The sequence below is a fragment of the Xyrauchen texanus genome, chromosome 15 (assembly GCF_025860055.1).
Source record: "Xyrauchen texanus isolate HMW12.3.18 chromosome 15, RBS_HiC_50CHRs, whole genome shotgun sequence".
NCBI classification, from domain to species: Eukaryota; Metazoa; Chordata; class Actinopteri; order Cypriniformes; family Catostomidae; genus Xyrauchen; species Xyrauchen texanus.
The window spans coordinates 36,240,909-36,263,183 of record NC_068290.1 but is presented as its reverse complement, the minus strand read 5'-3'; the positions used below and the strand labels follow the sequence as shown (position 1 = coordinate 36,263,183).

The 22,275-nt window shown below is 37.9% G+C and overlaps 1 protein-coding gene across 1 annotated transcript; it reads left to right on the top strand.

The window, feature by feature from the left end:
- The first annotated feature begins 1,080 nt into the window (after nucleotides 1–1,080).
- On the top strand, nucleotides 1,081–5,092 carry LOC127655452 (iroquois-class homeodomain protein irx-4-A-like). The gene is made up of 5 exons (XM_052143280.1): nucleotides 1,081–1,380; nucleotides 2,006–2,245; nucleotides 2,650–2,756; nucleotides 3,269–3,582; nucleotides 3,915–5,092. Exons 1-5 carry the CDS (start codon nucleotides 1,336–1,338, stop codon nucleotides 4,601–4,603), a joined length of 1,395 nt encoding a protein of 464 aa, XP_051999240.1. The 5' UTR covers nucleotides 1,081–1,335; the 3' UTR covers nucleotides 4,604–5,092.
- The last annotated feature ends 17,183 nt before the right edge of the window (nucleotides 5,093–22,275 follow it).

Below are 22,275 nucleotides of genomic sequence, written 5' to 3'. Positions count from 1 at the left end.
TGCGTGCCAAAGGAGATTGAAAGGGTAAAAAAAAAAAAAAAAAAACTTGCCTGATAAAAGTCTAACTCAATTTGAGGACAAGTACCTTCATCTGTAAATGAAAGCAATTATGCGGCCCATATTATATTATGTTGGCCGGTCTCAAGATAGTCATCAATCACCCGCAATCGAGCTGTCACTGCGGGCAGATTCGTTACTTGCAGGCAGTTTTCCAGCTGGGGAAAAGAGGAGTACATCATCATTAATTTGCCTGTGACCCTGGGGCTTCTCACATGTCTCAACCCGGGCTTCTCAAAGCGAGTCAGCAACACATCGTGCTCCACCTAGACTTTCAGCACTCTCAGTAGTGAAATGTAGTTTTTTTATATAGTATGCAAGATAGATAGATAGATAGATAGATAGATAGATAGATAGATAGATAGATAGATAGATAGATAGATAGATAGATAGATAGATAGATAGATAGATAGATAGATAGATAGATGCAGACTTCCAACTACATGCATATAATCAACAAAGTACACAATAATTACAGTGAGACAAATATTGCACAATTATATAGGCCTTCCACTTTATTTTCCATATCTACTATTAAACTATATATTCAGATTTATATTCTGAGCATATATTTCTTAAAAGCAGAGACGACTTCTAATGGGATATTTAAATATTTCCATTAGTTGTTGTAGAATTTAAGTTCTTTCTTTCTTTCGTTCGTTTAAGCAATTTTTTTTAACACTTTGTTAATGCAGTTAATGTAGCTAATGTTCCTAATTAACTTTAGGTGAAATACTTTTTCCAAACCGACATAAAGATGCAATGCGATTGTCGCAGGAAGTGTTTTAGTAGTGTGTTCCCTTTTCAAAGCTTAGTTTTATTGATAAGCTCAATTACAAGCCCATTGTGCATTACATTTTGTCCCCCACCCCCTGTCACTAGTCGGCTTTTTTATCCAGAGAAATGCATATTAAAGTTAGACTGGTCATTTTGAGTGTGTTTCTTCTGACGTCAGAGTCACCGGCGTTTAAAACAACCCGCATCTGGGCTGACGTGTTTAATACTAGTTTTTATAACGCAAAATATGTATTTCTGACATCAAAGACGGCAATTTGCCAAATGCTTTACGATGTGCGAGGCTGTGTTGTAGAAGTTTAATAGACCGATTGGCATACTTTGAAGATACTCAGGAAGGCGTTTAAGCAAATTAAACATGGTAGTACCGCGCTTCGCCCTATAAGCGCCCGGCAGCTTTATGCTTTACCAATCAATTGGTACAGTGAAACACAGCAGACCTGCAGTCTCGCCTGCTTTCGGAGAAACAGGGATCACTCTACAATGTCCTATCCTCAATTCGGATATCCTTACTCGTCTGCACCACAGGTAAGCTCTGATTATCCATCATTAACCCGCGTTCCATTGCGCTCACGCGGATTGTTCTATTGATTCAAATGTTCAAAATTTGAACACTTGAAAGGAGGAATGCGCTAATGTGCCCCGCGCAAACTGTTAAATGCATTAGAGCGCCAAACTCAGAAATATACCTTACACGAAAGATAAAGGTGTAATCCGATTACTAGCTTGACTGTTTGTTTGTTTGTTTCTTAGTTTGTTTTTGTTTTTTATTTATTTTTATCTCCGATGTAGGCTAATTCAGTGGTTCCCTCCGCGCTTATCATTTTACGAATCTATAAACCGGAATGAGCCCCAGACATGCAAAAGTGAAGATGCGATGACAGGGGGAAGGAGGACAACAGCTGGCAATGATCCATAAAACGCATTGTCCTATGGGGGCTGAATATATATTGCCAAAAATGAACTTTTTACCGCATGCTCACATTTTGGAAACATAAACGCACTTCTTTCTTTTTTCCTTTTTTTTTTTTTTTTTTTTTCCTTTTTTTTTTTTTTTTTTCCTGATTGCTTGCTCTCTTCCTCTCAGGAACTTTTAATGTGCATTTGTTTGTCTGTCTTTTATTTATCGTTTGATGTGTATAATTCGTTCCAGTTCCTGATGGCCACCAACTCTTTGACATCTTGCTGCGAGTCGAGCACCAGATCCATCTCGGATTCCTCTGCGCAGACGCCCGTGTACTGTCCAATGTATGAAAGCAGACTGCTGGCCACTGCCAGACATGAGCTCAGCTCCGCCGCTGCGCTGGGAGTCTATGGAAACCCCTACACAAGCAGTCAAGGCTATGGGAATTATGTTACTTATGGAGCCGACGCCTCAGCTTTCTACTCTTTGGTGAGTTTATAACATAGGTAATTAAATAACAACAATAACGCATAATATAATCACCAAGTCATACCAACAACATTTTGAATACAGAGTGAGGAAACGGTGTGTTTTTGTAACTTTTTATATTGAAAAAAAAAAAAAAGCATTATTACTGCTTTTGTAGGGTGTGATGGTTTACAAAGGGAACTTTATATTTTCTCCCTTCTGTAAGGTCCAACTTTGACTTTATAAGGATTAACATCTATATAGCTTGCTATTTAAAATATGGTGTTTTGCACCTCAAAACAAATGCCACCAGAACCTTGTTGTCATGGATATGTTATGGAAAAACGTGTTGTGGAAAAGTAATTCATAAATGTATGGTTTATTTGTTTGTTGAGCATACTGATAAGTCTTGTATTTAATTGTAGGGAACATTTGATGCCAAGGATGGAAGTGCATCTGCGCATGCGGGAATAACACAGGCTGCTGCCTATTACCCATATGATCCCACACTGGGACAGTACCAGTATGACAGGTATTGAATACCGGCCCTCATTAAGCGTCTACTGATTGACAATTAACAAGTGCAAGACTCAATTAATTTGGATCCATTTTAAAGGGAGGGTTCAACATATTGATTAAATAATTAGCACAAGCTCTTGAATGAATAAAGCATTAAATACCTTTAATATATAGAGAAATTACATCAGTGACAGCATTTGTTCCCTCAAAAGTCAGGAGCAATAATATTGTCTTTGATATATATTTTATGTTATATCATGCTTCACGTTTTACCCTTCAGGGTTTTCCCTAAAGTGCTTTAATGGACACATACTTGGCCAGTGCTTTCTGAGTGCACTCGATCAAGCAATTTGTACGCTCTATTATCCCACTGAAGCACTAGAATTTTGTTACGTTTTTGTCTTTCTATGTTGTAAAAACGGCATGCATAAAACTAATAAATAATAATAATACAAATATATAAATAAATAAATAAAATATTCCTTCACTATTACCATAACAACCAAAGTTTCTTTCATGCCACAGATACGGATCTATGGAGGGAGGAACCAGAAGAAAGAATGCCACCCGTGAGACAACGAGCACATTAAAAGCATGGCTTCAGGAACACAGGAAAAACCCCTATCCCACCAAAGGCGAGAAGATCATGCTGGCAATCATCACCAAGATGACCCTCACACAAGTGTCCACATGGTTCGCCAATGCTAGAAGGAGACTCAAGAAGGAAAATAAGATGACATGGCCACCAAGAAACAAGGGCTCTGAGGATAGAAAATATGAAGATGAGGATGAGGATGGGACACAAGAAGATCAAATCAAAAGTGAAACCAATGATGATGGTCAGCTTCCTTCCATTTTACACACATCTATCATATCAATGAGTCTCTAACTATCCAGCAGTTATTTGTTCAATTTAGAAGAGACAGGCAAAAGTTGCTTTTAAAGTTCTATTAAAAGTTCTGCTCAGACATTTAAAGCTTTAGTGAGAGTCTAACCGGTAAAACTCTGCAAAACATTTATTAGTGATTTATATTACATATATTTCTAACCATTTTAATCCACACAAACTGAAAATCTTTGTTAATGTTATTAAAGTAAATGATTATAAAGTGTTATTGAAAAGAAAGCTGCATTATATACATATTCTTCTTGTTTGCTCTCGATTTAACAGAGAGCAAAAGTCGAGAGGAAAAGGAACTTCAGTTGAGTGACTTGGAAGACTTCGACACCATCGAGTCGGAGAGCTCCGAATGTGAACTCAAACACCGCTTTCTCGTGAACACGCACATGGCGACCACAGATGATCGCCTCAAAGAAACCTCTCCAAAACTTTCCATTCCTGGTCTGCTTGAAGCTGACCGCGATTTATCAAAAAGCTGCATTAAAACGACCGTGGGAGACTGCGAACATGACATCGGTGACCTGCGACATGCCAAAATGTGTTTCCAGCAGCAGGGCCATCCGTTACTGGACAGCAAACCCCGCATCTGGTCTCTGGCCCAGACTGCGACCTCATTGAACCCAACAGAGTACTCCTCATGTATGCTTAGATGTCAAGCATCTCCCTCGGCTTCCTCACCTGTAAACGGTCTGGACAGACAGCAGGATTCGCCGGTGACCACTCTCAGAAACTGGGTAGATGGAGTTTTTCATGACCCCTTGTTTAGACACAGCTCCTTAAACCAAGCACAGACAAACACTACAGTTTCTTGGACCACCACAACCAAAGGGTCTATCTTAGAGACAGGAGCCCTTGGGCGCTCCATAGGGAGCAACAATGTGATAAAAACACAGCAGCAAGAGGCCAGTAAGGACAGTATGACATTTCCAAAGACGGTGAATAAAATATTCTGTTCCTAGCACAACAGATTTTTCATAGGAACCGAAGTGGACTGTTTGGACTAGCAGCTAATAACAGTTAACAAATGACAGACTGTGAATTAATGGGCCCAAAATATGTTGGACTTTTTTGTTACATAAAATAATTGCATTGTCATGGGACATTGTATGTATTTATTGCTGTATTGACATCTCACTGGTGAGGGTCCCAAAATGGGATTGGTTAATATTTTCATTTGTTTGGTTGACATTTGTAACGCACGTTGAGCTTATGTAAATGAACAATTGGAAGTCTCTGTTCTGAAAGACTGAGAAAAGTTTACAATCTAGTTTTGTTTCGCATTTCATTTTGTCTTTGGCATGCATATGTTGCTAGATTTTATTGGGTATTCTTTTAGAAGAACTCTGACCTTGTCGCAATTGCTCATGAGTGTCACTGTTAAGAAAGTACTATCGCACAAATGCACAAATCTCCTTGAAATCGGGGAATGTTCAAATCTACTCACTATAATAAACTGTTGATTTTTCGAAGCTTTTGGTCTGTGTCGATCAAAGTCACTGTCCTTGGTGCTGAACAAACACATACAAGTGTCTATCGGGAGCCATTATGATGAATTGACGGATACAACTATAGGCTGTATATTTCTCTACATTGTTTTTTCCCCACCTGCTAAGCTGAACTAATAAGTTGCATTTGTCACTAAAGTGCTGATAGCATTTTTATTATCCTTAAAATGTGGTATCATAAATAATAACTTTTCCTAATCTACATATGTATACATTTTCGATTAAAAAAATGAAAGTCTGAAAAATATATAATATAATAATACTTTGGTTAGATATACCATTAGGCCAAATCAATGGTCTGTAGCAATCAAAATCACACGACTGTCCACCTACTGTCGTAGACCCAATGTGTTTCGTGTTTGCTGTGTTTGGGTTTGTAATGATCCCTCAATCACTGTTTATCATTCTCTCTCATACTCGGATGGAGGAGATGAGGCCCAGAGGAGCCATAAGACAGCGCTGGATGAGCCCCATTAACCCGCCATAACCAGCCTGTAATTGGGATGTTTTCAGTCATCATTCACTTCTCTCTATCGATTTGTACTCTCTCTCTAATAATATTATCGAAGCACCAAATCCTTTACCTTGGCCGAACAGCTGAGATGGAAGGAGTTATCCAGACAGGCCGTTTATGTGGCTGTAGATGCAAGATCATTTAAATTGTTCATCTTGACACAGACCCCTCAATATCTGGAGGTTCTCTGGGGCTGTTTCGCTGGGGCACGTCTCTAAGTGAAAAGGGCAGAAGAATTAGTGGGTCCAGATAAAAGGGCAAAAACACGCAGTCAAAGGTAGGAGTTGACAGTGATGGTGAAAGTGTGGCCCCTGGAGGACTGGGGTCTGTTGAGGGGGGCTTCAGTGATGAATTTTAAAGTGCAAGCCAAACGATTGAGACCTTCTCCTGGAGGAATCCTTGGACAAAGACAAAAAAGTGTTTATCTGTACTACACAATGCACAACAAAAAAGGACACTGTGAATTGGTACTACTTTTCCTTAAAATGTCATAAACACAAAATATATACATTTATATATATATATATATATATATATATATATATATATATATATATATATATATATATATATATAGACATGCACACACACACACACACTGTATATATATATAACTTAAAATTTAAAATAATATAGAATTTTAAAAATATATGTATTTTTATATTCCTTTATATATTCTTAAAATGATATGTATATATATATATATATATATATATATATATATATATATATATATATATATATATATATATATTTAATTTTTTAAATATATTTTACAATTCATCTAAATTAAGATCTAGAACTTAACATTTTTAAAGTACATATGGTCTACAAAAAGCCGGAAGCAATAACACATCAAACAAAATAGTGAATAGAATAGGATAAAATATAATAGAACAGAATAGAAGAGAACAATTTAACAGTATATTTACTGTTTTAAGAAACTTTCCCAGCATAGTAAAACAGGGTTGGAAGAAAGAGATGGGGGAGAGAGAGAGAGAGAGAGAGAGAGAGAGAGAGATGTGAGGGGTTTGACTAACTCATTCAGGCGTGGTAAATCTCACACACACACACACACACAGAGGAGGGATGATGCTGAATTAACGGGGCTTTTACATGGAAACCAAATCAAACTGTAATCAGCGATGCGTTACTTTTCATTAAGCTGCATTGATAGCATTATATTCAGACTTGACAGAGGACACGGGGGCACCTGAAATAAACTGCTCACAAAACAGAGAGCCATAAGATAATTCCTAAAGCTCCATTAAAAACCCTTAGCCGGAGGAAACAGAAACATCTCCAAATCTAAAAGCTTTATCGACCTGCGGAAACCTCAGGTTTTTTTTTTCTTTTCTTTTATTTAGATATTTATGTTTCTTCAGTGTCAGAGAAGGGAACGTCCAGCGGTGGTAATAGACTTTAATACAACACATAAACTGAGAAAGGAGGGAAATAAACAGATAAAAGATTTAGATCTTTAACTGAACAATTAGTGTGTTTTATTTCCTCCACTGTTTCTATCAATCATCAGAAGTAATCTCAAACAATGCTTTTGACCAGTAAATATTAGGCCTGCTGTTGTACACAGATATCTACTTATGACTTCCTACATGGCATTGCAATTATGAATTGTCGAACTAAGAATCACTTGGCTAAGTTACTTATTAAGAAAAAATATGATTATTATTATTATTATTATTATTATTATTAAACAAATTATATTAAATGTATTATTATTATTATTATTATTATAGACCGCAAATTAATCCTGATGCATATGGGCATCAAGTGCTAATGTTGATTTTAATGTTATTTTATCTAACATTTAATACTTTTAAAACATTGCAATTTATATAACTAATGAATTATATCACATTTATTTTGAGACAAAATACTTGTTATTATTGTTGTAGTAATCAAACTGTATAAACAGTTATTACATATGTTGAGTATAATTTTCCAGTTATTAATAAAAAAGTATGAAACTTTTATACTTTAAAACTACAGAGAACCATTCCATTTTTAATAATTAATTTAGTACGCGATCCAGGGATCACCTGTAGTGAACGGAGATCGTCCAGTGATAGTGCATGGAACAAACAGGCCCACTTCAAGAACAAAAACATACCATGTTAGACATCAGATTTCACAGCTTTTAACAGAACAGACGCTTGTTTATCAGATGCGTTTTTCCACATTTCCCTGTGGACCCTAACAGCAGACCTTTAAATAAGAGCGACACACAAGCACCCCTGGGAGCAAAGGACATGGAACATATATTTGCACACCATTAGTAGCTCTCTAACACTGGCCAAGCCCTGTGTGTTTTCTGTCCTGGTTGCATTATCAGTAACATTTGGTCTTAAATAAACTGTCAGAAAGCTAATTAATAAAAAGCAATTACTTGTCTTACTGATCTACCAAGGTCTGGAGAGTAAAATGCTGACGCAGAGTACCGCCAGCTTGAAGGGTGTAACTGTAATGAAAAGCTCCAAACCCACACAGATATTTACAACAAACAGTGATACAAGACAATCATTTTGTCTTGTATCATGAAGAATCATGAAGAAAACTGCTACTTATGACTTAGGTTCTACCATTTTGTTGTATATTGGTTTTACAGTATATACTGTATTTCATATTCTCCCACGATAGGTCAAATTGTGAATATGCAGTATATTAAAAAAAATCTCTCTATCTAATGGTTGTGTGCAGGCAGATATGTATCATACAAATGCAAAAAAAAAAAATGCCAACGTGTTTCATATTATTTACTTGTCCTCTTTTTAATCTTAGTGTATAATGACAAAGTGAGCAAAGAAAATATGTTTAATCTTACATTCAGTTGTCATAAGTATTCTATCAGTCAATATTAATCATATCTTAAATAACACATGCAAAAGCCATTTGTTTACCTGCAGCTTTAAAATTGCATTTAAATGCCATTAAAGTTCACTAGATCAGCCAGTGTAATAGGCATCGATGCGGTCACAGAGAGCTTATCGGCTGCTCTCTTCGGTTAGTCACTCAGGGTGAAAAGGGGAGTCTGTAGGGCATTTTAAGCTGGTCTGTGCGAGGGGTGTTTGATAGCCTTGTTCTCACTCACAGGTGTCACAAACTTCCTATCAACCTCCATAGACCAGCCCACACATTTCTAAAGACACTACAGAGGTCAGTAAGAACTACTCAGAGAACTTTAAAGCGACCAAACTGTGTGTTGGTGTATGTGCTTGTGTGTCTGATGGAACTCACTCTAACTTAAGCCCACAGTACTTCGGTCAGGTGCGAATGCTAGTCGTCTTTGTACAGGACACGTGATGCAAATATCTTCATCAGCAGAGTGCTCGGACCCTAAATGTGTACTCTGTGTGCACATGTGCCTGAATTTATTTTCATTAATTAGTTGGTCCACAAAGTGGCAACATTCACAATGGAGCTGTTGCTTTTATGAAAAGTGCTAGAAGAAGATGTAATGGGAACACTTTATAATAATGGTCCATCATTAATAGGTAACTATGCAGGAATTAATACAGGATTACTGAGTAGTACTATATTAACACTTTAGTTACTACTATTAACTAATATGGAAACATGATTAACTAATCAGTAAGTAATAGTGAACTGATGACTGAGGTGGTTCACTCTTAGGGAATCAATAATTACTGAATTTAATTTACCTCATTGAGAACTATGAGAACTATGGCTAATTTAAAATAACTACTCATTAATTATTAATCAAAATATTAACATATGTCTAAAATGTGAATGATTATGTTTTTATTGTTGGAAATAATTTAAGAATGTAACAGGTCGATAAATCAAGGCAACAGTGTCTGGTAGAGTATCATAGTCAAGGATGAGACCACATATATACAGGTATAGATAGGGATACATATATATATATATATATATATATATATATATATATATATATTACTTATGGGTTACCAAAATTATTTTAAAAAGACCTCAAGAAATATTAAACCTTCCGAAGATAATAATTTGTAATGAACAGAAGAGATATTCATATGTTGGGCACATACATCTGTAAGCTGACTATGATACTCTACCAGACACGGTAGCCATGATTTAGAGAGCTGTTATGTTCATAAATTAATTCCAGCAAAAAACACATGTGAGGCGCATGTTTCTCTGAAGGTGCATTTCATGTTCATGTTCACAATAAAAACTAAATCATTCACATTATAGACATGTTAACATTTTTATTAGTAATGAATTAGTATTTTAAATTAGCCATAGTTCTCATAGTTCTCAATGAGGAAAATGAAATTCAGTAATTATTGATTACCTAATAGTGAACTACCTCAGTCATCAGTTCACTATTACTTACTGATTAGTTAATCATGTTTCCATATTAGTTAATAGTAGTAACTAAAGTGTTAATATAGTACTACTCATTAATTCCACATTAATTCCTGCAGATTTACCTAATAACTGATTGGCCATTATTACCGATTACCAATGTAATCGCTGCTAAACAGCAGGAGACAAAGGTGGAAACAACAACAGTAGATGTACACCTTAAGAGTGTGTCTGAGGAGGTCAGGCGATATGTGCATTTGTATAACTTGAGTCTGAAGGAATATAAAGACAAATTTATGGGTCTAAACTCCTGAAGAGAAATATTGTCTGGTATCTCCTAGCAGTTGTAGCACACATGCACCAACCGCCTGTGTATGCGTACAAAAACATTTTATATGTTGCCATAATATCTACTGGTTACACTCTGTTATTGTATTTTATGATACATTTTGAGAAAAAGAGTCTAGATTTTTGATTTTTAAAGAACAACATTAACACTACTGCAAATATGGGTGTATAAAAGGGTGGTAACACTGCACTCCAGTGTCTTCATGTTGACTGATATCGACTGAGGGAAGAAATTATCTGGAAAAAGATGTTGGCATCAAGGTAGGTGGAGCACCGGGTCACATCTTCCTATCATATGGACCAATGAAAGTAAGGTATTTAACAGTCAGAACAAAGTTTTCCTGAAAATGCAAGCTGGTAAGCTGCTTTGAACCACTGTAACAAACTAAAAAACAGTTTTTTTTTTGGCCAGATTTTGTTTTTAGACACATTCTTTCTTAAATTTCGTAAGAAGTATATTAGTGCCTTTAGAAGCATCAGTAAGAGATGAAAATCGATTGTGTCACATTATCATTCCCCAGCGAAAGTACATTTATGAATATATAGTTGCAATGAAGTTATAGCTGTAGAATACACAACATTTAATAAACAAAATGAAAATACATTTGTAAACAATGTTAAGTGGTCAGTGAAAATCCAACCATTACTTACCCAACCAAGTATATTAAGATAATATTAAATAAATAAATAAATAAAAAAGCATGTTTTGCTTATAATGAAGTCCAAGATGATGAAATGATGTATGGTGGCCTATGGAATGAAAAAGAAAGCATATTAAATAATATTGCAGAAATTGTAAGCCCTTGTGAATTATATCATGCAATGAATGAGTCTGACAGTCAGAGCTCTAGATTGTTTTTATTACTAGCATGAGATGAGCTTTAAGAGTTTCAACGCTTGATTCAAGCCAAAAACCTTTGCATGACTACATGTATGTGTTTTTATCTTTATTGAAAGTTATGACATGTACGTATTGACTAAACTGTTAACAAGAATTTTACGAAAGGAATTTTCATATACGTTACAGTAATCCAAAATGAGACTATTTATATATATTTTACATTTACCCTATTTACATCAACTGAGAGAAAAAAATATATATAAAAAATGCCAGGCACACCCCATAGAGGTCCAACAAGACCTTAGTAATACTTCCTTACATTAAACAAAATCAGTGTTTTTATTCCCCCTTGTGACATCCTCTTGTTTTTATTTTCATTCTACAACAACACACGAGCCCCACTCATTTGTATGTATTGCCGATCTTTTACAAAACAACTGAATATTGAGGCAAAGGTCAAGCTTAACTCTCTTATGCCTTTCTTAGTCGAAGCAAAACAGCATATACTATTGATCCATCTTAAAATGAGTTACACAGATATGTGGGCTCCACACAATACCACCTGACCTTTTTGCAATTACAAAGGTGAAAAAATGAGCCAGAGTGATGTTAAAAGAAGTTAGCTTGATCTTTCTTTTTTCAGTTGAACACTTTGGCCATATCTGTCTGTCTGTATGTTTGTCTGTCTGTCCATCCGTCCGTCCAGCCAGCCATCCAGCCATCTATCTATATGTAGCATTAAAAGACATAATTATGCAATTATTCTGTTATGTTTTAGTGGTGGGCAGAACGTCTGTAATCTGTAATGTGAGTAAATGGGTGCTTTTGTTAATACTAGTGCTGTCAGTTGATTACAATTTTTTATTGTGATTTCTTTTTTTGTAGTTTAATTGTGATTAATAACAGATTTTTAAAGTGCTACATTTTTACACTTTATGTATTTAATTTCCTTTCAAAATGCATTTATTTCCATTTTAGGAAAGAAAACAAAACAATATGTAACAATATAATGCTTCATTAACATTTTCAAAACAAAGCCAGAGTATAAAGATCGAAATGCTCTAAAATAGCACCAATTCAAGTAAACAAGTTCAACAGTAAACGTTTGCCTAAGTCTAATTGGGAGTTTGACTAATTGAAAGAACTTGATTCCCCATAAGTTGCATTTTCATTGCAAAGGGCATTAAATCTCTTAAACTCTCCTCAACAATATTAATCAGCCGTATAGACTGTGGCTATCTGTTTTTCTACATCATGAATCATGAAGCAGCGTTCATGATTCGTATCAGAGCGCCAATGCCAGTGTCAATCATCGCTTTGAACTCTATTTGAAAAGCGCTTGCAGACAAAAACGTCTACAAGTGTTTGGGTGATAGTTAAGACTTGGCGTGCTTCTGTGGTAATAAAAATGTGCTTTATTAACACTAATTGACCATTTTCTTACACATCCTTTGATGATATGGTGTGCCCACACTTTGCTCTGCCATTCTTCTAAAGCCCCATTGACTACCTGCCTGCTCTAAATATTGTATAATTTGATGCATGTACAGTGTGCACATTTATTTTACCTGGTTAAAAAAAATATATATATATTATACTTCCCCTGCATTCATTAATTAATAATAAAAAATAAAATAAAAATCATATCTGATTTTTCAGGATTTATTCTGACTACCCGCTCCTCTCCACATCTCAAATTGTAATGCTGTAAACTACTGCCTCTTATTCTAGCCAAGATCTGTTCATTCACTCATTCAGATATTAAATGTCTGACTACTTTTCCAACTTTTAATTAGCAGAAAGTTGAGTCTTCGTATAGTCTGTATTTATTTCCTTTTATAATGTAATACAATCATTCTTAATGCAAAAAAATGACGTTTTTAATATCAAATGAAGTAAGTTGTTTTTAAGCACTGTTTAATTATTCAAATTACCTTTGGCAGCCACAATATATGGCTAAATTGCGTTGCCTACACAAAACTGAAATCCATGCACATTCTTTATGTGCTGGCCTAAGACAAGTGGCGGCTGTGGCTCAGGTGGTAGAGCAGGTTGGCCACTAATCACAGAGTTGGCGGTTCGATTCCTGGCCACATGAATCCACATGCCGAAGTGTCCTAGGGCAAGACACTGAACCTACCTTGCAAGGCAGCTCTGCCGACATTGGTGTGTAATGTGTGTGTGAATGGGTGAATGAGACGCTGTGAATACCACTAAGGTTAAAAAGTCACTATATATGTGAAGACCATTTACCATAATATTAAGACATATATTTTTTATTGTCTCATAAAACAATTGCCTACTTGATAGTATTACATCACTTCACGTTAGCATAATCCCTACAATTTTGAAACTCCACAAAATTGCACAGAACTGACGTGTTCATATGTAGATAATTAGTGACTTTGTGACAGGGTATCCTTCATCACCAATTATATATAGGATAAAACTCCTACATAAAAATACAAATATATATTTATTTGGAATCAACCAACATTCAGTCCACCAAGATATGTAGTGACTTGCCATATATAATTAGTTTTGAAATTGAGTTCCTCCACCAATTAGATGTAAGGAATAAGCATAATGGTTCACTTATTGACTTTGAACTTGCTTGCGCCATTCTATGAGCATTAATGCAAGTAATTTAGATCAATAGGGGTATAAATCATTAATTCATGGAGTATTAAAAGAATACATTTTTACATACGATCAAAGTCTTTGGCCCGAAAGTAAATCTGAGGAAGCCCCTGTGCTTTGGCGCAATCTGAATATGGAAATAAATGTCCTTCAAATCTATTGTCATAAACGAGTCCCCCGGCTGCACTTGTGACATTATTTATTTCTGCGTCAGCTTTCTTAATTGACATTTCATTAGAGCAAAATTCAAATGTCTCAAAATCCAGAATGGGACACAAGCCGCCATCTTTTTTTGGACCAGAAAATAATGTCTGTAAAAGCCGCAGTCTCCAAGAAGTGGGAATCTCCTCTATTGCCCCTTTTTCTAAGAGAGAATGAATTTCCCAAATAAAATCGGGGCTTCCCGAACAGAAATATCTGACGGATCAACCCCACTGAACACCGGCGGAATTACATTACCATGCTTCTTTTCAAACCAACGCAGACATTTTAACACAAGCTCATTGCCGTGCAGCACTTGCTCTGAACATTCCACAGCACACTGCAGTTATACATGCCCACTGTCCGAACAGACATGAGCCGAATTCGGCTCTGCTTGAGTTGGTGTATATTGACGTATATTGTACAGCAAGGGGCAGTCATACTCCTAAGGAGCAATTGACCGCAAGTGAATCCTTCAGTAATGATTGCAAGTCCATTTCTCCTGATCAGTATGCAGCACAGAGCCAAAGCTCTTATTATTCAGATTATTTTATGCTATTTTTTCACATTGTTTATTATGATGTATTGTATTTCCCATCACATTTCTCCTGCATTTCTGTATGGATTGCAGAGCTGCAACTCAATGCATTCCTAGATAATTTCATGCTGTTCACACCTATTGCTATGCGGTGCATTTCCAATGCAAGACATACATTGTACTACAGGTGACTGTCACACTCCTCGGTGTCGACAACGCCATCCAAATTATAAAAAATGTCGGAAAAGGAGCCTAGCTAGCTAAAGACGACATTACTTCAGCGTTTGAAATAATGCCTATCCATCCTGATTTCTGTCATCTTTTCAGAGTTCACTGTCGAGAAAATTATAATTTTTTACTTTTGTCCGAAGCAATCTGCCGGATCTTGTACTACTCCATTCCCCATTTAATTCACCTATTAGATGATTTCATCTTTATCTCGCCCTCCCCTAATGCCCCTCCCGCTGCCCACCTCTGTACCATCCAGAAACTTTACTACGATTTAGGAATTCCAATTTCCCATGAAGAGCTCCTCTCCCTCCTCGGGCATCTCTCCCCAAGTCTACCCCTTCATCTCGCACATCCTCACCCTCACCTCATCCATCGCTGCACTAAACGACACAATAACCCTAAACCCATACTGCCGCGTTGACCTCCAGCTCTGGTTAACATTCCTAAAACAATGGAACGGACTTACCTTGTTTCACGAGGACTTCCTCTCATTCCCTGAAGACATCCAACTTTCACTGATGCCGCCCCGTCCGTCGGTTTCGGGGGGATTCTACCAAGTCGCTGGTTCACATCCACCTGGCCCCCAGAGCTCACCAGCCTTCCACAATCAGCAGCTTCCTCAGCCCTGCATAAATTATACACTATCATGGTCACAGCCTTTCTGTGGGGAAACGAATGGACTTCAAAAGCATCATAGTCCATTGCGATAATCAGGCAAATAAATCACTGCATCAACAAGGGTCATCAGGACTCGAGTCGAGACTCAAGCTCCAAGCCCTCCATTATACGGACAGCAAGCTAAATGCGTTTACTTCTTCAACACAAGATACATTAACATGCAAACTACTGAATCTGCCACAAGCTTACAGTCGAACTGCAGTGCACCTTACTGACCTCTGCCTGCATCACCTTGGTCAAAGGATGGACCTCACTCTTAAAAATATATATACAAATATATAAAAAATGTATTGCAGCCTTCATCAGCCAAATAACAACAGACAATGCATCTGTTTGTACTTTGTAGTTAAATAAGAATGTATATTCTAAGACTTTAGTCATTAATCTTACAGTTAATACAATTTATTTTGGTTTATACATTGGCCCCCAACACTTACTTTGTTTACTCATTTTAAATCTTGACTTGTACTACACTGTGGCAGGGCGGAGGGTGGGGCCAGGTCATGATTTTGTACACCCAGCCCCTAATTAAGCTGATGAAGACCAAGAGGGATAAAGGCGACCAGAGACGGCAGTGCGACAGGCAGCTGCCTGACAACTGTGTGTGTCTTGTTGGTTAAATTCTTGATTAAAATATTATTTATGTTGTCAAGCCGGTTCTCGCCTCATCCTTTCCATTGAACTTGTTGGCCTTTCCCTCTCTTTTAAATATTATTGTATTGTTTAATTGGTCACTGTTACAGTGTGTAGGTACCGCGTTTTTTGTTATTAGTGGTGCTTGCAAAGCATCACTATTGTAATCTCACATACTTATTTTTATTTTTATACTTTTTATTATTCTATCTCCGTACAAAACTTCGGCACCTAACTCGTCCCGCACCGTTTGGCGTAGACCCACGAATGAGGTGTCAAATCGAGCGGCCTATTGAGGACACGTGTGCTATGACTTTTATAAGCGATCGGAGTACGGTAATTGCCCCAGGGGCAAAAAAGCGGCCGAAAAATCCCATAGACTTAACATTGCGACAAACTTTGACGCGTCACAGCTCGAGCGAGGATTTCGCAGAAAGCGTGTGATTTGCCACATTTGAAGAGGCTGGCAGGCTCTGTAAGAGCATACCTCAAAATGGGGTAAAAGTTGCACCCCTGGGGGCAGGAGCTGCCCAAAAATGCCCCAATTGACTTACAATGGTGTAGGACGGCCCATGAAATGAAATGGCATTGGGATTTGTATTCAACATAGCACTGGATCACAGTGTCATAGAGACAATGGGGCGGGCTCATTTTACTCAGACGACCAATCAGTATCTCAGGATCATTTTGAATCTATCAAGCCACGCCCTAGCAACAATTTAGAGCACCTTAGCAACAAGTCCCATAGACTTCTAATGAAAGACATCAAAGGGATATCTCCGGATAGAAGTTTCATAGAAACACAAGGGTGGTCTCGTTTCACTCGGAACAGCAAACAGCCAATCATGAATCACCTCAACACTTCCTAGCCCCTCCCTAGCAACCATTGTCGAGCACCTTAGCAACCAAAATCCATAGAGGATATCTTCCATTCTGAATGTCACAGAGGCATGGGAGTTGGTTTATATCATTCATACTGACAAGCAGCCGTTGGAGATTAATGATTGGCAGCTGCCAAGCCACTCCCTAGCAACTAAACAGAGTACCCTAGCAACCCTTTAGCAGTAACTATATCTCTGCACCAGAAAATCAGAGAAACTTCTGGGTTGATTTATTTCAATCAGGATGGCAAGGAGACTTCATTAGTATCACTAAGGTAACTGCCTAGCAACCAGATGGGGTTACCCTAGCAACCGAGTAACAAATCACATATCTCTGCATCAGAAAAGCGTAGAGACTTCGGGTTGACTTATTTCAATCAGGATGGCAAGGACACTTGATTACTATCACTATGATTACTGCCTAGCAACCAGATGGGGTTACCCTAGCAACCGAGTAACAAATCACATATCTCTGCACCAGAAAATAGTACTGACTTCGGGTTGATTTATTTCACTCAGGATGGCAAGGACACTTCATTACTATCACTATGGTAACTGCCTAGCAACCAGATGGGGTTACCCTAGCAACCGAGTAACAAATCACATATCTCTGCATCAGAAAAGCGTAGAGACTTCGGGTTGACTTATTTCAATCAGGATGGCAAGGACACTTGATTACTATCACTATGATTACTGCCTAGCAACCAGATGGGGTTACCCTAGCAACCGAGTAACAAATCACATATCTCTGCACCAGAAAATAGTACTGACTTCGGGTTGATTTATTTCACTCAGGATGGCAAGGACACTTGATTACTATCACTATGGTAACTGCCTAGCAACCAGATGGGGTTACCCTAGCAACCGAGAAACACATCACATATCTCGGCACCAGAAAAGAGTACAGACTTCCAGGTTGATTTATTTCAACCAGGATGGCAAGGACACTTCATTAGTATCAATATGGTAACTGCCTAGCAACCACATGGGGTTACCCTAGCAACCGAGTAACAAATCACATATCTCTGCATCAGAAAAGCGTAGATACTTCTGGGTTGACTTATTTCAATCAGGATGGCAAGGACACTTGATTACTATCACTATGGTAACTGCCTAGCAACCAGATGGGGTTACCCTAGCAACCAAATAACAAATCACATATCTCTGCATCAGAAAAGCGTAGAGACTTCGGGTTGACTTATTTCAATCAGGATGGCAAGGACACTTGATTACTATCACTATGATTACTGCCTAGCAACCAGATGGGGTTACCCTAGCAACCGAGTAACAAATCACATATCTCTGCACCAGAAAATAGTACTGACTTCGGGTTGATTTATTTCACTCAGGATGGCAAGGACACTTGATTACTATCACTATGGTAACTGCCTAGCAACCAGATGGGGTTACCCTAGCAACCGAGAAACACATCACATATCTCGGCACCAGAAAAGAGTACAGACTTCCAGGTTGATTTATTTCAACCAGGATGGCAAGGACACTTCATTAGTATCAATATGGTAACTGCCTAGCAACCACATGGGGTTACCCTAGCAACCAAGTAACAAATCACATATCTCTGCATCAGAAAAACGTAGATACTTCTGGGTTGACTTATTTCAATCAGGATGGCAAGGACACTTGATTACTATCACTATGGTAACTGCCTAGCAACCAGATGGGGTTACCCTAGCAACCGAGTAACAAATCACATATCTCTGCACCAGAAAATAGTACTGACTTCCGGGTTGATTTATTTCACTCAGGATCGCAAGGACACTTGATTACTATCACTATGGTAACTGCCTAGCAACCAGATGGGGTTACCCTAGCAACCGAGAAACAAATCACAGATCTCGGCACCAGAAAAGAGTACAGACTTCCGGGTTGATTTATTTCAACCAGGATGGCAAGGACACTTCATTAGTATCACTATGGTAACTGCCTAGCAACCACATGGGGTTACCCTAGCAACCGAGTAACAAATCACATATCTCTGCACCAGAAAACAGTACAGATTTTTGGGTTGACTTATTTCACTCAGGATGGAAAGGAGCCATGTATTGTATTACCTTGCTAACTGCATAGCAACCATATGGGCTTACCCTAGCAACCTAGTAACAAATCACATATTTCTGCACCAGAAAATTATACAGACTTCTGGGTTGATTTATTTATGACCACAATTTCTGTTCTTTTCAAGCAGGCTATTTGACGAGTTTTGCCACGGCAAGCACCACTCACATTTTCTTCAGGAAATGTACCTATCTAGTTATTATTATTTCTCTCCCCTTGTCCCCTCCCTGATCTAGGTAGATGGGGATGACCTGCCGGCAGACAGGGTGGAAGGCACTCATGCAATGATTTGCAATGATGCAATGATTTCACAAGGGAAGGGGCCAGGGGGGGGTGTACTTCATGCCGGGGGCTCCCTGGCCTGAGAGAACGAGGGAGGAATGTGGCAGGGTGGAGGGTTCCTAATTAGGCTGACGAAGCCCAAGAGGGATTATGGCAGTGCGACAGAGAGAGAGAATTACGAGCAGCTGCCCGACACCTGTGTGTGTGTGTGTGTGTGTCTTGTTGGTTCAGTTCTTGATTAAAATATGATTTATATTGTCAAGCCGGTTCTCGCCGCCTCCTTTCCATTGAACTGTGTTACATACACATAAATAACTTATATTGGCATCATATTCATGCTGTTTAGCCTGAGGGGAACTGGCCCCCACAGTGGTCTGAGTGGTCAAGTTTGGTCATGGCTGCTTCTCATGCATGAGTCTGTAGTCTGTATGGCTGCCCAGCCCTTAACTTGGTTTCCACCAAGGGGGAATCTTGGAGTTTTGTGTTGCTTGCCACAGTCTCCTTAAGCTTGCTCACTGGGGGTCTAAATATAAATATAATTATTTTCTATTTATTTTAAAGCACAAGTTACATTAATGTCATTTTTTAAAAACTGGACTTTTATGGCTCAAAGACATTACTATTACAGGTTTTTCTGTTGAAGCATAATTGTCTGTAAAGCTGCTTTGAAATTATGTGTGTTGTGAAAAGCGCTATACAAATAAAAATGACTTGACATGACTCAATGTTTGGAATTCTGTTGAAGAAAGTGGATGCCGGCATATTACACATTTTAGCAGTGTCCATAACATTTATGCAGTTTCAAGAGACACTCCATACATTATAATTATACTGAAATAAAAATATTCAGTTAAAGATATTTTGATTCTTCTATGTTTTGCAGTGTTAACATTTAAAAACATTTATCAATTATTTAGCTAAGTCACATTAGACTATTAAAAATTCCTGAATATGTGCCATATATATCTTATTCTTATTATTAATAATATCAGGGATGTTGAGTTGCTACCCTTGAATGAGTCTGTGCTCCACATGGGCCACCCCAGTCAAAAAAGTCTGGACACACCACTGTTTGTGTATGTGTGTGTGTGTGTGTGTGTGTGTGTGTGTGTGTGTGTGTGTGTGTGTGTGTGTGTGTGTGTGTGTGTGTGTGTGTGTGTGTTTTGTGAATGTGCATCATTGTAATGACTCCGGGCAAAGGTTCCATCCTTCCAACAAGCTTTGCATCAAAATGGCCTCACATGCAAGGAAATTGCTGCAAAGAATATTGCACTTGAAAGAACCATTTACCAGATCATCAAGAACTTCAAGGAGATAGGTTCAACTGTGGTGAAGAATCTTATATCTTATTCTTATTATTAATAATATCAGGGATGTTGAGTTGCTACCCTTGAATGAGTCTGTGCTCCACATGGGCCACCCAGTCAAAAAAGTCTGGACATGCCACTGTTGTGTGTGTGTGTGTGTGTGTGTGTATGTTTTGTGAATGTGCATCAGTGTAATAATGACTCCGGGCAAAGGTTCCATCCTTCCAACAAGTTTTCCTGCTGATTTATGCTGTAGTTACAGTAAATGTGTTAATCACAGTTAAGAAACATTAAGGCGTAAAGCTTTTTTTATTAATCGCATGCATTTACGGGTCAATTCTGGCAGCTCTAGTAATACAAACTGGCACCACATGTGCTGTCCTCGAGGAAATGCCAATTTCTTGACCTGGTTCTTGAAACCAGACCATGTTGGCACGATGGTCTGCTTTATCTAGGCCTGGTTCAGTTTCACACTGCATGAACTCAGACAGGCAGATTCATGTATCTCATTGTGTAAATGTACACACACACTTGAGTTGAACCAGCCATGAGTGTGGGCCCTGTTTTAAATCCCTGGCCTGGTTGATCTGTTGAGGAGAGGAAATTGCCAGAGGGGAATCAGGCCTGTTTAAGGATGTGGTAAGAGAATGGGGAATTGGTGAAGTTTGGTCATGGCTGCTTCTCATGCATGAGTCTGTAGTCTGTATGGCTGCCCAGCCCTTGTTAAACTGTCTGGGCATTAAAGCCTTCTTTATGATGTCAAGTCTACTGATTTGTGTTATGGCTATCAGAGTGAGTTAACATTCACAATAGGTGGTGTGTCACAGAGGTGTCTACATCTGAAAAATACACTCACACACAAAAAATAGAAACACCATTGCTTTATTTCAGAACATATCAGAGGCGCACTCCGGACACAAAAGCTGTTCTGAAAGGTAGACAATTTAATTTGGCAACTCAAAATAACTATTTTTTTTCCACAGTGAAGCAATCCCTTTTGATTTGTGTGAAAGTGAATAAAAGTAATCGTTGCTGTAGCACCTCTAGTGTTCATTTCACAAGGAAACTGCCACGATACATACAGTGAGCCATGTGAAATAATTTATCAAAATTGTAGGCATAGTACAGCCGTGGCCAAATGTATTGGCAGTGACATAAATTTTGTGTTTCGCAAATTTTTCTGCTTCAGTTGTTGTGGTGTTGATTCACATTGTTTCTAGATTATTGTGAAGAGTGATCAGATGCATTTTAAATAATTGCAAATAGCTTCATTGGCATTTTACTTTATCACAAAAACCCAAATATCTCTGTTTTTTGGCACAATATGACCAGCTAACATCATTTCACTAATCATATCAGCAGCACCTGTGAAAGAGTGAATGATTACTAGTCAAGTGAAATCACTCTATCATTCTGATTGTATTATAAGAGCAGACTGATTGCTATAAAAGGAGGTAAGAAGTGCTTCCAATCATTGTGTTCTTGTTAGCAATGGTTACCTCTAAAGAAAGACATGCAGCCATCATCGCTTTGCATCAAAATGGCCTCACATGCAAGGAAATTGCTGCAAAGAATATTGCACTTGAAAGAACCATTTACCAGATCATCAAGAACTTCAAGGAGAGAGGTT